At 41.1% G+C, this 16,916-nt stretch overlaps 1 protein-coding gene across 8 annotated transcripts in view; it reads left to right on the forward strand.

Annotated features, from left to right (window-relative positions):
• The window catches only part of huwe1 (HECT, UBA and WWE domain containing E3 ubiquitin protein ligase 1), a 46,633-nt gene extending 30,366 nt beyond the window's left edge, over positions 1-16,267 (forward strand). For 7 of the 8 annotated variants that reach the window (XM_079401090.1, XM_079401095.1, XM_079401094.1 and 4 more), the window contains 21 exons: positions 33-157; positions 245-468; positions 560-954; positions 1,236-1,899; positions 2,769-3,453; positions 3,756-3,850; positions 3,965-4,121; positions 7,737-7,869; positions 8,561-8,766; positions 8,918-9,183; positions 10,552-10,654; positions 10,932-11,081; positions 11,158-11,403; positions 11,527-11,644; positions 12,941-13,081; positions 13,209-13,496; positions 13,581-13,686; positions 13,784-13,901; positions 13,992-14,173; positions 14,831-15,021; positions 15,206-16,267. In XM_079401090.1, coding sequence (XP_079257216.1) covers positions 33-157; positions 245-468; positions 560-954; positions 1,236-1,899; positions 2,769-3,453; positions 3,756-3,850; positions 3,965-4,121; positions 7,737-7,869; positions 8,561-8,766; positions 8,918-9,183; positions 10,552-10,654; positions 10,932-11,081; positions 11,158-11,403; positions 11,527-11,644; positions 12,941-13,081; positions 13,209-13,496; positions 13,581-13,686; positions 13,784-13,901; positions 13,992-14,173; positions 14,831-15,021; positions 15,206-15,308 — 4,696 coding nt within the window. In that variant the 3' untranslated portion in view covers positions 15,309-16,267. The remainder of the gene's footprint in view (positions 1-32; positions 158-244; positions 469-559; positions 955-1,235; positions 1,900-2,768; positions 3,454-3,755; positions 3,851-3,964; positions 4,122-7,736; positions 7,870-8,560; positions 8,767-8,917; positions 9,184-10,551; positions 10,655-10,931; positions 11,082-11,157; positions 11,404-11,526; positions 11,645-12,940; positions 13,082-13,208; positions 13,497-13,580; positions 13,687-13,783; positions 13,902-13,991; positions 14,174-14,830; positions 15,022-15,205) is intronic. The other variant, XM_079401097.1, reaches the window with a different exon arrangement.
• The last annotated feature ends 649 nt before the right edge of the window (positions 16,268-16,916 follow it).

Here is a 16,916-nt window from a genome sequence, read left to right on the forward strand (position 1 = left end):
ATTCTTACCTTACTTTCTTTCTTTTATTTCAGCTCAACTTCTGTTTCATCTCCTGGTGAAACCATGCCTCGGAGTGACAGTGCAGATAGCCAATCGCAGGCAATCCAGGAGGAGCCCCTCCCATCCACCAGCAATGAAGAGGATGACCCTCTGGCTGGTTGGCATTTCAGCTTCGATTGATGATGGATATAGCCATGAGCCATTCCTCAACTTTGTATAACTTTTTTTTGTCACTTCCTTGCAGGCATCAATCTGCCAGAAGGTGTGGACCCATCTTTCTTGGCAGCGCTGCCTGAAGACATCCGTCGGGAGGTGCTGCAGAACCAGCTGGGAATCAGACCTCCTTCTCGGCCTCCTGTCGCTACCACGTTGGCAACGTCAGCTAGCGCTGTGCTGGGAGGAGGGCCAGGGTTAACTGAGGTCAGCCCAGAATTCCTAGCTGCTCTCCCACCAGCAATTCAGGAAGAGGTATGAGTAACTATTGCAGAGATATTTTAAATGACTTGTCTTAACAGGAAAAAGTCTTCTAAACGTGATTAATATTTTCTTATGCTATCAGGTCTTGGCCCAGCAACGGGCGGAGCAGCAGCGTCGAGAGTTATCCCAGCAACCCACACAGGGCGATCAACCTCTGGACCCTGTCACGTTCATCCAGACCCTGCCCTCTGAGTTGCGGCGATCCGTTCTGGAGGACATGGAGGATAGCGTGCTGGCGGTCATGCCCCCAGATATTGCAGCAGAAGCTGCAGCACTGCGGAGGGAGCAGGAGGCCAGGCAGAGACAGCTGATGCATGAGAGGTTGTTCGGTCACAGTTCTTCCTCAGCCCTGTCTGCCATCCTACGCTCTCCTGCCTTCACAAGCCGCCTCGGTGGCAACCGTGGTGTACAATACACTCGATTGGCTGTGCAAAGAGGAGGGACATTTCAAATGGGAGGGAGTGCCAATCACAGCCGGTGAGTGTGATGATAAACAGCGCTTGATCCTTGTAAAATACCAATAATAATAATGTCTGTGCTTTAACAGTTGCTTTTTGACCTTAAATTAAATAAAACTGCTTTTTTTTTTTTTTTACTCTTTAAATAGGGACTTTTTTTTTTTATTCACAGACATGCTTCTAAATGCAATTTACAGTTTGCACACCTATTTTAGTTGCAAATGTATGTCAAGCGCACTGTATTTATGAACAAGTACATTTATTATCTCTAATTCATCTTTTGTTTGTTTTTGAATGTAGGCCCTCTAGCTCTAACGTTGATTCTCTTCTGCGTCTGCGGGGGCGTCTCCTGTTGGACCACGAGGCCTTGTCCTGCCTTCTAGTGCTGCTTTTTGTGGACGAGCCCAAGCTCAATACCAGCCGCCTCCACCGAGTGCTGCGGAACTTGTGCTACCACTCTCAGACACGTGGCTGGGTCATCCGCAGCCTCTTGTCTATCCTTCAGCGTAGCAGCGAGAGTGAGCTCTGTCTGGAGACTGCACGCCTGGAGGAGTCCCGTGGCAAGCGCTCACTAGGCCAGGGCTCATCCAGTGGGGGAAAGGGGTCCTCTTCTTCCCCACAGGCCGCTGTATCCTCTTCGTCATCGTCCTCCTCGTCATCTTCCTCTCTGGAGCTGTTGAACAGAGTGGAGTCGCGTAGTTCCAGTCAGCTCTCCTGGCTGTCTGTTTCAATGGATGCAGCCTTGGGATGCAGGACCAACATCTTTCAGATCCAACGGGCGTCGGGCAGAAAACACGCGGAGAAGCATTCAGCAGGAGGGGGCATGAGCTCGGGAGGGCTCGGAGGTGGAGTTTCAGGAACGGGAGTAGCATGTGCAGGGGGTGGATCAACTGTTCACATCCACCCACAGGCTGCTCCAGTTGTATGTCGACATGTACTGGATACCCTCATCCAACTGGCCAAGGTACTAGAGCACCTATAGCCAAAGGGCTCTCATGACTTGTTCGTGCATTAGGCATGTGTGACATCAAATTTATACAAATTCAAATTATATGGTATTGATTTAAAGGGATAGTTCATCCAAAAATGAAAATTCTGACATTGATTACTCACCCTCATGTTCTTCCAAACCCATAAGACCTTCGTTCATCTTCGGAACACAAATTAAGATATTTTTAAATCTTGAGAGCTCTCTGACCCTCCCATAAACAGCAAGGATCCTACCACGATCAAGGTCCAGAAACGTAGCAAGGACATCGGTAAAATAGTTTTCTTTGTGCACAGAGTATTCTTGTAGCTTTGTAAAATTACAGTTGAACCCTGGATTTCAGGGTTTAGAACGACATGAGGGTGGGTAATTAATGACAGAATTTCCATTTTTGGGTGAACTATCCCTTTAAGTAACAAATGAGTTGTCCTCTCAAAAACAAGTTTCATAATTTTTTTTTTTCATGACAAAAAGAACTTCAAACATTAAGGCCCGGTTTCTCAGACGGGGCTTAGAGTAAGCCAGGATTAGATCAGAGTTCAATTCGGACATTTAAGCAATTTTTATGAACGAGCTTCGAAAAAAACATTACTGGTGTGCATCTTGAGACAAAACAAAGGCACTGATATATTTTAAGATCAGTCAATGCAAGGTTCTTCCAGTTGAAACAGCTCAGATTACATTTTAGTCTAGGACTAGGCTCAAGCCTTGTCTGTGAAACCGGGGAAATATGCAGTAAAGTAATATAATACAAAAATGTACTAATTATACAGATGAAAGTGCAAAGCAGTAAAGAACATTTATTGTTTTTAATTTTTTGTTTCTCTCACTCTTATTTCTTCTAGGTATTTCCCAGTCACTTCACTCAGCAGCGCTGTAAAGATCCCCTGTCGTCGTCCTCATCAGAGTTGGACACTCGTCTTTGTGCCAGCTTAACACCGACTCCCAGTGGAAGCTGTCGGTCAGGTGGCACCAGCCAGAGCAACTCCTCTGTTACCCTGAGTAATCCCACCTCTACCCACAATTCCCTGAGCGCCTGCACAGTTACACCACAGTCCCTGGGCATCTCCACTGATTTCTGGGATCTCCTGGTCAAGCTGGACAACATGAATGTGAGCCGTAAAGGCAAGGCCTCCATGAAGACTGTGCCTCTAGGGGGTGCTGGTGAGACAGAGGGGGCTCTGTTGAGCCTCGAGGCATCTCCTCTGGGCCAGCTGATGAACATGCTCTCCCACCCAGTGATCCGTCGTAGTTCCCTTCTTACTGAGAAACTGCTCCGTCTGCTCTCTTTGATCTCCATCGCTCTGCCTGACAACAAGGCCACGGAGGTTCCAGCTAGCCACCCAGTGCCTCAGGCCCCAACTGCCACACCCTCTGCACCTACCACTCAAACCACAGCGGGGTCAGGGACCATCTCAGTGGTGGCAGGTACGGGCACCACGCAGGGCTCAGTGGCCCCGACGCCCTCTCAACCAGCCACCACGGTATCTGTTGCTACAAGCAGCACCACCACCTCCAGCAGTATTGCTGGTGAGTCTCTCTTAGAGCATTTGAAAACCGTTTAAAACATGGATTAATACCAGCTGATTTGTGTTGCTATAACAGTCTCCACTGAGATAAAATTCTAATTATAAAATGGATAGTTCTGGTTCTTGAATAAGATTGGCTGAGCCACATTTGAATATAATCTGTAAATTAGGTCTGCTTGATTTAAAAATATAATCACAATTATTTGTCAGTATTGCAGTCATGATTATTTAACACTACTAGGAGTGGACAATTATGTTTGTGATTTGAGTAAAATATTCAAATGTTATATGTCATTACTTTAGTTGGAAAACAGAAGCCAGCAGTGAGCAGCACAGACATTGAAACCAAATTGGCCTCTACTGGACTAACAGAGAAACAGCTGCAGCTCTCTGTGGAGGTATTTAATGATGGTGCATGCACATATGTCCCCTCATGTCTGGTTCTCCTAACCCTGGGCTCTTTTGACCCAGCTCAGCAGGCGGATTAGTTACCTCCTGTGGTTTGTGTCCAGGTGCTGACATCCCACTCGTGTTCAGAGGAAGGGCTGGAGGACGCGGCCAACATCCTACTGCAGCTGTCCAGAGGGGCCGCACCGACCCGAGACTCTGTATTGAGACTTCTACTCAGCGGGGCACGTCAGCTCGGATACACACTCTGCAAACAAATTGGTCAGTACTACATTACTACCCTGTTTTTGGTAGTATGGGCTAGGGGTGGGCGATATGGGAAAAATATCATATCACGATTTTTTATAGAAATATCACGATTCACGATTTTTATCACGATTCTTTGTTAGTTTTACTATTTTGGTTTTACAAGTTGTCTGAGCATTACAGCCAAACTAGAAAGACAAAGATGCATGGCAGATATTTAGGCCAAAGTGGGCGAAGATAAATCTTTGTCATTATTTTATTTTTCTTATTAAAAAATAAGAACAAAGATACACATTACAAATACACATAATATACAAATAAAACAAACAGTGCTTTATTTCCAGGTACAATAGGTGTATTTAGCAGAGCATTCAATGAAATTGAATGAACAAATATAAAAATAAAACACTAGATAGACTGATTCCTAAAGCAACTGTATTAAAGTTTTTCAGTCAAGAATAGTGAGTGATTTTTCTCTTTTGCGTTTTGTTGTTTTGTTAACGTTAAATGAATAGTTCCCCCACAAATTAATATTCTGTCATCTGTCTGTCAATTCTGTCATAATGTTGTATTTTTATATCATCATTTACTCAAAAGTTGTTTTAAACCGGAATGAGTTTCTTTCTTGTGCTGAACATTTATAAATGCTATTTTGAAGAAGGTGGAAAACCAAACAGTTGCTGGTCCTCAGTGACTTCCATAGGATTTTTCTTTCCTGCTATCAAAGTCAATGTGGACCAGCAACTGTTTGGTTTTCCACTGAGTAAATAATGACAGAAATTAAATTTTAGGGTGAACTATCCCTTTAATGACAGTCGGCAGCACGTTTAGTGTCCTGTCCCTTTAAGAGCTGCACGCATCTAATATACAGGCACGCATCCGTTTCTCTCTTAACCATTTACTTTCATTTTAGAGATAACCAACTCAGTCTGTATGTAAACCTTGTGTGTTTTGACAGTATTAGCGCAAAATATAACTTAGTTGAGTAATCAGGCGCTGTTAGACAGGCTTTTTAGCACGCGTGCTTCAGGTGTATCCGCTCAGAACAAGCGCACGTCAGACCAGCGCGCGAATTAAACATTTACCAGCAAGGCTTGTATGCAAATAATGTACTTTTGCGATCGCGAATAAGTGCAGTGTCCTGTCTGAGTAACTCTACTGCTGTATGTCGTGTTGTACAGTATATAGAGACCGCGGCGCCAGAACTGTATTTGACATAATGTGTGCTGTAGCGCGATACTACGATATTTCTTAAAAAGCAGATCGTGGAGACATTTTTATCGTGCACGATCAAAAATCGTCATATCGAACACCCCTAGTATGGGCACTCATTATGGCAGAATTAGGTGCTGAATAGTGAATTATATGCAGGGCTCGCAAAATTCCTAAATCCCTGGTAGCCCTTCGGGCAGGTACTTTTCAGATTTTGGTAGCCCGAAAATTAATTTAACTAGCCCAAATAAAACGAAGACCATAAATGTCAATCAAAAACATTTTCAATACACAAATATCAACGAATATTAAGGAAAGAGTTTTATTTTACTATTTACAAGGTATCTGCAGAATTCTTAAAAACCTATTTAAGGCAATTTGAAAAATTATTTCTTAGATTATTTCTTTTTAAATACGTTAAATGGTATAAGGCCTTAAACTTTTCAATTTAGTTGTATCAAATTTAAGGAACCGTGGGAGCAATGTTCCCTGTAATTGTTTTTCTTGCTGAGCAAAACTTTTCTCTATTTGGCGGACATTTCGGTCACCCGAGCAAAAGCATTCTTTATACCAGGCCTGTACAGCATGCACACAAAAAAGTGTGTAACTTTTTTAACTTTAATGTGCTATTTATATTTAATTTGACCCTTGATGTAACTAAATGATGTACATTTTAGGTTACCTGAGAAAACATTTTTACTGTACAATACACTGCAGTTCAAAAGTTTGGATCAATAAAGTTTTTTAAAGAAGTTTCTTATGCTCATCAAGGCTGTATGTATTTGATAAAATACTGAATATTATTTCACAAAATAATATTGTGAAATATTATTGCAATTTAAAATAAATGTTTTCTATTTTAATAGACTTTAAAATTTAATTAATTCCTGTGAAGCAAAGCACATGATTCTTTAGAAGTCATTTTAATATGCTGATTTTTAATCAATGTTGGAAACAGCTGTACTGCTTTATTTTATTTTTTATACTGTATTTTTTGGGACCTGTGATATTTAAAAAAAAAAAAGTTAAAAAGAACAGCGTTTAGTCAAAATAGAGATTTTGTTACAATAAACTATTCAAGTTTGGGGTCAGAAATAGTTTTCTTTTTTAAAGATACTTTAAAGAAAGTTAAATAAGCTTTATTCAGCAAGGATGTGTTAAATGGATAAAATTGATTAGTAAAGACTTCTATTGTTAGAAAATATTTCTATTTTGAATAAATGCTGTTCTTTTAAACTTTTTATTAATCAAAGAAAAAAGTAACAGGTTCCAAAAAAATATTAAGCAGCACAACAGTTTCAACACTTAAAATAAATCAGCATATTAGAATGATTTCTGAAGGATCATGGGACACTGCTGGCGTAATGATGCTGAAAATTCAGCTTTGATCACAGGAATAAATGCAATTTATAATATAGGTATTAAAATAGGAAACCAATATTAGAAATTGCAATAATATTTCACTATAAAACAGTTTTTTTTCTGTATTTTTTAAATGAATACAGCCTTGATGAGCAAGAGACTCAAAGTCAAAGACTCAAAAACAAGGTCAATTATTTATCAGGTTTATAATATAGCCCAAACATAACATATTATCAAAACAAACTATTTAAACTGATTGAATAGAATAGAATACAAACTGAAGCAAAACTTAAGCTGAGATTTGTAATTTAAATATAAAAAACGTGAACATATGAATTCTTCTATAGCTGTCTAAACATCATGATGAAGTACAGTTTGTACAATACACTTGTGTGAGACTGTACATGTTTCAGAGTTTTGTTACCGTTCTTTGCCCATCCTCTGCTATTTCCAGCACTTAATCAAGCCACTCTTCTTTTAATACATGAGGACGTTTTATTTCACATGTCATTGCGTATGCGTTGTCTCTCGTGTTGAGCGCACCTCAACCATTGAAGTATTCAGTTTCTACAGAGACTCATTTGGTGCACATCGTTCTCTTTCTGTTAAACCTGTAAACCGCATTCACTGGTTCTAACTCTGTCGTGACATAAGCTCTATAGCGGTTTGCCCGAGCATTGCTATTCTTTCCCTTTTACTTGGCGGCATTCAATCAAATGGCTTCCCAACTCATTTTTGTGCACACGAGGCACATTATTTCTTCTGCGCGGCCGCGGTGGAAGAAGAGCGCGGTCACGTGCGCGCGCTCAGCTTAGAGGGAACACTGCGTGGGAACCCTTTATTTAAGGTAGCCCATCGGGCAGGGCAGTGATGCATTTTGGTAGCCCGACTGGAAAACACAATTGCCCCGGGATGTCGGGCTAGAGATTTTGCGAGCCCTGATATGTATATGGCAAGGCATATGGTAATGTACTTGTGATTTGTGCTATCACCATCATGAAGGTTTGTGAATAACCTGTTTTGAATCTCACGCTTTTGCTACTGGTCTGTATTTAGGCACTTTACTGGCAGAGTTGAGGGAGTATAACCTAGAGCAGCAGAGAAGAGCACGTGCTGATGCTCAGTCTCCTGATGCTTCTCATGATGACCCATCCATCACCACACGCCTAAAGGGCAAGATGACCAGCAGGTGAGGATAAACTTTCAACCTATGTTTCCGTTTGGGGTCGGTTCGATTTTTTTTTTTTTTTTTTTTTTTTTTTTTTTTTTTTTTTTTTGGAAAGTATATTAAGGCTATTGTTATCTATTATTATAAACTTATAAAATAACACTTTATTTGATTAAAAAAATGAGTAGTACTGAGTTAATATTACAATTTTAAATGTTTTTTGTAATTTTTTTTAAATGTCATTTATTTCTGGCAAATCTAAATTATAATTATTATAAAAATCAGCAGCAATTTAATTTGCTGATTTGGTGTTCAAGAGACATGATCAGTGCTGAAAAACAGTTGTGCTGCTTAATATTTTTGTGAAAACTTTAATTTTTTTTAGGATTCCTGAATAGAACGTTTGAAATAGAAATGTTTAGTAACATTATAAATGTCTGTCACTTTTGATAATTTTGTTTTGTCTTTGCTAAATAAGTCTTAATTTCTTTCAAAAAAATAAAAAAAAACGTAAAGTAACCTTAAACTGTTGAACGATAGCTTCTAGATATAAATCATTTCAAATCCTGTTTGATGTCGTTAATGTTGATTTAAAATCTTTTGTTAAATTAGTGAAAATTGACATTCGCTGCAGACTTTTTCAGAACTTTATCTCCCATCTCCATAAAAGGGTTCTTCACAATAACAGTACTTGTTTTTAAATGCATTGCAGATTTGACGGGTCAGAGAGTGTGGTGATTGTGGCTGCTCAGAAGCGCACGTTAGGTGGTCGTGAGCTGCAGCTGCCCTGCATGAGCTCGCTCACATCCAAGACCTCCACACAGAAGTTTTTCCTGCGTGTGCTCCAGGTCATCATCCAGCTTAGAGAAGACACACGGCGCGCTAACAAGAAAGCTAAGCAGACAGGAGGAAGACTGAGTAAGCCACTCTCTTTTAACACAGGCGTCCTCTAATCCTTTAAGAACATTTCCACGCTTCATATTGAAGCTTTTAGTTGAGTCTGTTCTCCCACTGAGCGATATAGACCACTTCACAGGTCTCGCTGGATTTATTCTCCATTTGTCTCCAGGTTCGACCAGTCTGGGCTCGGCCAGCAGTATCCAGGCTGCGGTCCGTCAGCTAGAGGCTGAAGCAGACGCCATCATTCAGATGGTGAGAGAGGGGCAGAGGGCACGCCGTCTACAGCAGGCCCCCCCACCCTCTTCATCTGCATCCTCTTCCGCTGCTGCTGCTGCATCCGCTGCTGTGGCTGTGGCTGTGGCTGTGGCTGGATCGTCTGCCCCCAGTACCTCTGCAACCAACAACCCCCCCGCTGGCACAGCCAGCGCAGCCACGGTTAGCATGGGCCGCACTGACAGCAGGCAGACTGCTACTGACTGTACTCACCCTCACACACACCCATGTTGTTCATAAAATCCGGAGTATTTCTTAATGATGCTATCTGACTTATCACTTATTTACCTTAGTAAAGTTACAATCCATTATTTTCAAGGACATATTGCACCGTATTCCACATAGGGTAGGACGAATGAGCTAAAAATGTTTCTCAGTTCTTCAACAATATTTATTGTTTAGGCCTGTCTTTATTGTAGATGCATATTTCAGTATCTCAGATTCATAATGTTTAACATAAGAAGTAAAATAAATGCAAATGCAGTAAAAAAAAAAGAATCATACATTTTTACTTTATGTATTTAGCAGACAATATCCGTAGTATAGAACTAAATGAGAAAAAAGCAAGCGAAAAAAGCAAAAAAGAAATGCAGAGTTTTTTTCCCTAAATAATTATGACCAATAATTTATGTAAAGTATTGATAGTAATAATTTAACCATTTAGTTTAACAATAAATTAGGCAAACTGCAATATTTACCTTTTTTCAATTTGTGCAAAAATTAAGACTTTCCAGCTCTCATTTTTGTTTAAACCTGAGTGTATTATAATCTTTAATGATTTCATACTCGGGTGAAATATCCTGTCAAAAAGGTCTTTTAGAAAACCTTAAAAATTCCTGTTAAACTGACTTTGAACTCATGATGCTTAGTTTTATATCACCAACAAAATCATTGCAAAATATCACAATTATATTTTATATTGCCAAGCCCTGATTAAACATCAAGTATCTTGATAAGTAAATATTCGCTTGCAGTTCAAATTAAAACTATGCGTCCTCTGAAAGATCACCACAGCTCTATTTATCGAACACCCGGACACTATTTTAAAAGTTACTAAACTTATACTGAACTCACAATTGTTTGCCAGTGACAAACCAAGTAATTCTATCATAAGACCTACCAGTGACTCTTTTCTAAACCCCAAATCTCTGTTCCACTTCTCTACTTCTCTGCCTTCCACTGCATTGTGCTGCAGTTAATGCACAAAGTCTGTATGGTGCAGTGTTTGAGATATTTGAATGTTGCATGCATCCAGCTTTGTGATTCTCCCTCTTCTCTGGCTTTGTCTCTTTGTTTGTGGTTTGATTTTTGGCTGGTTGTCAATGCTTTTTTGCTTAAGCTCCATCCCAACCCCCTCTTTCTTGACAATGTCTGAATGTTTTGATGCATGATATTGAGTCTCAAGCACTGCTTCTGGTTTCAGTCTGATTTACCCTCATTTCATCTTTTTTCCTACATTACACACTGTCTCTTCTCTGTCGGGGTGAATTATATTGAATCTCACCTTGTTCCTTGGTTCCCCTGGTTCAGTCGGAGGTGCACTCTGTTGCCGAGCCCCCAGCAGCTCAAAGAGATGATTCGCCCATGGATGTGGACCAGCCCTCACCCCTAGAGCAGGACCAGGCAACATTAGGTGAGGTCCTGAGGAACAATAGATGTGACATGATGGCTTAGGGAACATCAGTGGCTGGAATTATAGCATAGAAATCACTTCTTTTTTATCATATGTGATTTATAGTAGCACTGCTAGGTATCTACCAGTTATTTGATTTTAAAGTAATTTGTGAAAATTGATGAAAATGTGCTTACCTGGTGCTGAGTTGATGTAACTCGAGAAAAATCATGGTCTGAAATGACTGGTTTATATAGAATGCATGTTAAAATATGGTTTGTGTGTGGTGTGTGTGTAGGTGAAGAGAGCAGCAGTCAGCAGGAACAAGAGGAGCGTTTGCCTGACTTGCCACTGTTGAGTGAGCAGCTTTTGCTGGATGAGCTATGGGATATGCTAGGGGAGTGTCTGAAAGAGCTCGAGGAGTCTCATGACCAACATGCAGTTTTAGGTATATTTATATATTTTAGAATGATTTTAGAAATAAGGGAATCATTTTGTGCTAACAATTCTTTGTTCTGCTGTAGTGCTGCAACCTGCAGTGGAGGCCTTTTTCCTGGTGCACGCTACTGAGCGGGAAAGCAAACCTCCGGTTCGAGACACTCGAGAGAGCCAGCTGTCACACATCAAGGACGAGCCACCCCCCCTGTCACCCGCGCCACTTACTCCTGCCACCCCCTCCTCTCTGGACCCCTTCTTTTCCAGGGAGCCCTCCTCTATGCACATATCCTCCAACCTCCCTCCAGACACACAGAAGTTCCTGCGTTTCGCAGGTGAGTCAATCAAACACAAGCTGTCCTGTGGTACCTTATGGAGGTTCACACAGTGTAGAGGAACACATGATGAATACTGATGAAGGCTGTCCTCGATATGAACTCCCTCTTTGTCTTAAACAGAGACCCACCGCACAGTGCTGAATCAGATCCTGCGACAGTCCACCACTCATCTGGCAGATGGGCCATTCGCTGTTTTGGTTGACTACATCCGCATCTTGGACTTTGATGTCAAGCGCAAGTAAGATACTGCTTTTTATCCACCAAATTCAAAAGGTAAAATTAGTATTTAAAACATAATGTCATACAGTCTTCAGTGAGTGCTTACACAAAGCACACGGGAGAGTTTGAAAGCCGCGTTTCTCAGCGGATGCCTAATATATCTGCGCACAGACTGATCTGCTGACAAATGCCTGCTTTCAAACTCTCCTGTGTGCTTCTGTGCAAGCGCTCAGTGAAGAGTGTGAAGCGATGACCATTGTAGCCAATCGCGTGAACACATTGGCCAGTCAGCAGTGTTTTAAGAATCCGCTCAAATGTTAGCGGGAAATGGACGTTTTTAAAATTTCAGTACAGACTGGTACTGAAGTCAATACTTTTGACAACGCTATTGTATGACAAAAACATTATATGAAGAAAAAAAAAATTAAAGGATTTTTTTTCTCCCAAATACTGTAACCTTATTAATTAGGGCTGTGACGATTTTCTAATCTGCTGATTCAATACTATCCCGATACTTGTGTGCTGATTCAATATATATTGCGATAATTGATTATTGCCATTTGTATAACTATTGTGATTCGATATTACAATTTACTGTTTTTTTTTTGTTTCCTTATTAAAAACTAGACATTGGAAAATATTTGATTGTACCCTTAAAAGAGACTCTATATGATGAGTCACATTAACAAAAACAATGCATCACATCTTTCTGAACTTTTATTTCAGGAGCATACACATACACAATGTATTTTTAAAGTACCTTGAACCATGAACTTGCACATGAATATAATAGTCATATGTTCAACAAAATAAGTAGAAAAAATACTTTCTGAAATAAAATAAAGTGCTATGTTATTTTGCATACCGTTTTAGTCATGTTTTCCCGGCAGTGTGTAAAATCCAAAGTGTTTCCACACTTGGGATTCAAAACGTGAAGGTGCAGAAAGAATTCTGGAAGAGGTTTGATCCTCTGCCTCCATGGTTTTGCTTTCTCGCGCTGGCTTGAAACATATATGACGTCATCTAATGCAGCGGCACCCTGCACGCAGAACGATCATTGTATGACATTAAAGCACCGCGAGAGCTGCAGAGAACAGACAGTTCCGCTTGCTTTCGAATCGTGCTCGCGGTACTTTGATGTCATACACTGATTGTCTGCGCGGTGCTGCTCCAAGTCGAACACACCTATACATTTCGCCCTCTGTTGGAATTATAAAGCGCCAACTTCTCACCACCACCTCCTTATTTGGGTTTCTACTTCTTTTTTTTTTTTCTCTCTGGGTTGAGTCTTTTATCTAATAAGTGTGTCTCTTAGGTATTTCCGTCAGGAGTTGGAGCGTCTGGATGAGGGCCTGAGGAAAGAGGATATGGCCGTCCATGTGAGGAGAGACCATGTCTTTGAAGATTCTTACAGAGAGCTGCACCGCAAGAGCCCAGAGGATATGAAGAACAGACTGTAAATCTCTCACGCTTTCTCACTCTGCCACTCTTTCTCACGCAAACGTGCCTAGTATTTTACAGGTAGCTGCAAACAGCGAGAGCAGGGCAGTTTAGTTTCATTCTTATGGTTTCTTTCTCTACAGGTATATAGTCTTTGAAGGAGAGGAGGGTCAGGATGCAGGTGGGCTGTTAAGGGAATGGTACATGATCATCTCCAGAGAAATGTTCAACCCTATGTATGCCCTGTTCCGCACTTCTCCTGGCGACCGGGTCACCTACACCATCAACCCGTCCTCCCACTGCAACCCCAACCATCTCAGCTACTTCAAGTTTGTGGGACGTGTGGTGGCTAAAGCAGTCTATGACAACAGGCTATTAGAGTGTTACTTCACACGCAGCTTCTACAAGCACATCCTGGGCAAGAGCGTCAGGTACCAGCAAGAATCTGCCAGGTTTAGGTCTTATTTATCTTAACGATCTTTATGAAACAAGCTGAATTTTTTTGTGGTTCATAGGTATACAGACATGGAAAGCGAAGACTATCCCTTCTTTCAGGGCCTGGTCTACTTGTTGGAGAACGACGTGTCCACTCTGGGCTACGAGCTGACATTCAGCACAGAGGTGTGAGCTTCATTTTGATTCTAAGCACCCTACCTTATTTCTGTCATTTTAAGTATGGAGAAACAGGCATGATAATCACCACCTCATATGTTCACAGGTCCAAGAGTTTGGCGTGTGTGAAGTGAGAGATCTGAAGGCCAATGGTGCCAACATCCTTGTCACAGAGGAGAATAAGAAAGAATATGTGCATCTGGTCTGCCAGATGAAGATGACAGGTGAGCATACACTGCAATAAACATCACTGCTAGTGAGGAATGAGGAGGTTCAGGAGTCTATCAAGGAGCTGAAACATCTGTGTTTCTCAGGTGCAATCCGTAAGCAGCTGGCTGCCTTCTTAGAGGGCTTCTATGAGATCATCCCCAAGAGACTGATCTCCATCTTCACTGAGCAAGAGCTAGAGCTGCTCATCTCCGGCCTGCCCACCATCGACATTGACGACCTCAAGGCTAATACAGAATACCACAAATATCAGTCCAGTTCTATTCAGGTTTGTACAAAAGGACAACGTGAAATGTATCTATTTATTGTTTTATGACTGATGTCTTCATCTCTGCACATCATTCTGAAGTTTTCCTTGATCTTTGATCAAAATGTCATTTACTGCTGTCACACAGCCAAGGAAAGGATCATAACCAATAGAGTGCTGCAGGGATGATGTATTTTTGCAGGCCAGTCTGGAATTTAGTGTCACCCTGGTCTCTCAATAGAATTTTTCCAATTGGCTTTTGGTTTATTGAAAAAAAGAAGCTCTGTGACCAATAAGTGCTTGGGATTCCGACAACTATTTAAATCTTTATGTAATAGCAGATTAGATGACCCTATAAACTCAGTAGTCCCATTTTGTAACTTGTTAGCAACCACCTTTTTCAAGACAAGTCAAAGTGGTATAATGTATTTTATGTTGTAGAATAAAACATGATGTCTTGAACTTGTTAACCACAGACCTTATTTCAGGCATTTCACCAGATTGACTTTTTTCAACCCATTGACTTTGAGGCAGTGGAATCAGAAGTGTTGAAATCCTGACTCATTTCTGGGGTTTTTTGTACATGTTTTTTTGTCTTAATAGCCCATTGAAGGCATTTACTTCTCCAGATGTATTCTCTACCTGGTTTCAATTTTCTGTCCTCCTTGCTCTCCACAGATCCAGTGGTTCTGGCGTGCATTACGATCCTTTGACCAGGCTGACCGGGCTAAATTCCTGCAGTTTGTTACAGGCACATCTAAAGTGCCACTTCAGGGCTTTGCTGCACTGGAGGGAATGAATGGCATCCAGAAGTTCCAGATCCACAGAGACGACCGATCCACTGACCGCCTGCCCTCTGCGCACACTTGGTAAGTGAGCCCCAATGCCCCAAAACACACAATACAAAAGTTTCCACACGATGCATTCAGAAATTCCATAATGCATGTAATTAAAGCAGCTCTAAAATCTACATGCTACATTGCATGGCAATTGTGGTCTTATGCACAACCAAAAATTTCACTTTCACACTTCTTATTCTCTCTCTCCTACCAGCTTTAACCAGTTGGACCTCCCAGCGTATGAGAGCTACGAGAAGTTAAGACACATGCTGCTGCTGGCCATTCAGGAATGTTCTGAAGGCTTTGGACTGGCCTAAAGACTCCCCTAAACCCGCACACAGACACACACACACAGAGATATGTAGACTTACATGTTGTTAACTTATGACACACATGCATATTCACACTATCATACATACGACCAAGACCTACTTCTAATCCACATAAAACAAACAGATGGATGGCTAATCGAGTGACAGATGTATTGACATTGCCTGCTACACACAGAGCCTCTCTCATTGACGCACCGAACTGTATTTGGTATATGTGTGTGTCTCACTTCCCTATTAAAATTACAGAGCCCGAGAGAGGATCACAAAGGACATCTGCGGACTAATATAAAAGACATTTTCTCCATTTAGTTTGGTTTCTCTGTACAAAAGGTTTGGTAGTTTATTATGTTTAATCTTTTTTTTGTTCTTCTCTGGCTGTTAAAAAGGAGAGGGCTGTTTTGTGTGTAAAGAGGATGGTTGTAACCCTCTGGCGGGGGCTAAAGAAAAAGTTGATTGTCCTCTATTGCTAATGTGTGACCTCACTAGCTTTGCAAATGGGAACTTTAATTTGGGGGAGGGGAAGTCATGGACAAGGGCAGGAGGGCGAGAACATGGAGTGAGGTTTTAGTGAAAATGCAGACGTGCAGGGATTTTCAGAACGGGGACATTTTTAGGCAACTTTTGTGGTATTTTTGGAGAGGAACAAGATTTGAGAAGTGAAGGGCTGAGACATTGAACCGCAGGTGCTCAGACACATGCGGTTATTACCCAACTGCTGATGCAGCCTCTCAGCAGCTAATCAGAACGTAAATTGCTACATAAATAAATGCATAAAATGAGCCCAATGTGTCCTCTAGAGTTGTTTCAATGTATGCCTTACACATTTGCACTAACAGGAGCAAATATCATTTTTATGTTAAGAAATATACTGATGGAGGTCCATGGAAACTAACTTGACACATGCTGTGGGGTCCAAGTATTAAAAGCTCTATTCTTCATCCTGAGTTATGTATGAGGAATTCTGTCCAGTTATTGATCACCTGCATGAGTGTCACATTTATTGCATTGGGTTTTTGTTTTATTAGCATTTTAGGACACGCTTTTTAGCCTTTGTTCTTGCCCTCTTCCACTCTTTTTGCATGGGAGCTGGTGTGAAGTGCAATGAGTGGCTCAGACCATCTGGAGCTTCCAGTAATGTCTCTGCTGGGCATCTGTGCTGTTAGGATACAGTTCATCACGCCTGCTTTCTCCTCACCCCAGACTGCAGGAGTCCACTTGGCTAGACTGACAGTTCTCAACATAAAGTGCAAGATCAAAGGTGAGAGAGGATGTTGGAGCCACGATCATTTCCTGAATTTCAATGTTTCTCCTTATTTCATTGAACCCTGAACATCTTCTCTTTTTTTCAAATTTGGTGTTCCAAAAATGATCAGTCATTTAAAAATTGCTTGTAAATCTCTCATTGTTCTATAGCCTACTGTCAACATATCTTGGATTAAATGTTTTATCAACTTGTATTCTTTCAATCAGCACAAGTTTTGTATTTCTATTTGCAACCAACTGATTGTAGGCCTCATTGATCTGAGCTCAGTGCCTCAGTTATTGAGTGAAAATAAAATTTTGGATCACTTTGTTTCCTTAAACTGATTTGCG

The sequence above is a fragment of the Barbus barbus genome, assembly GCF_936440315.1.
Source record: "Barbus barbus genome assembly, chromosome: 40".
Lineage (NCBI taxonomy): Eukaryota > Metazoa > Chordata > Actinopteri > Cypriniformes > Cyprinidae > Barbus > Barbus barbus.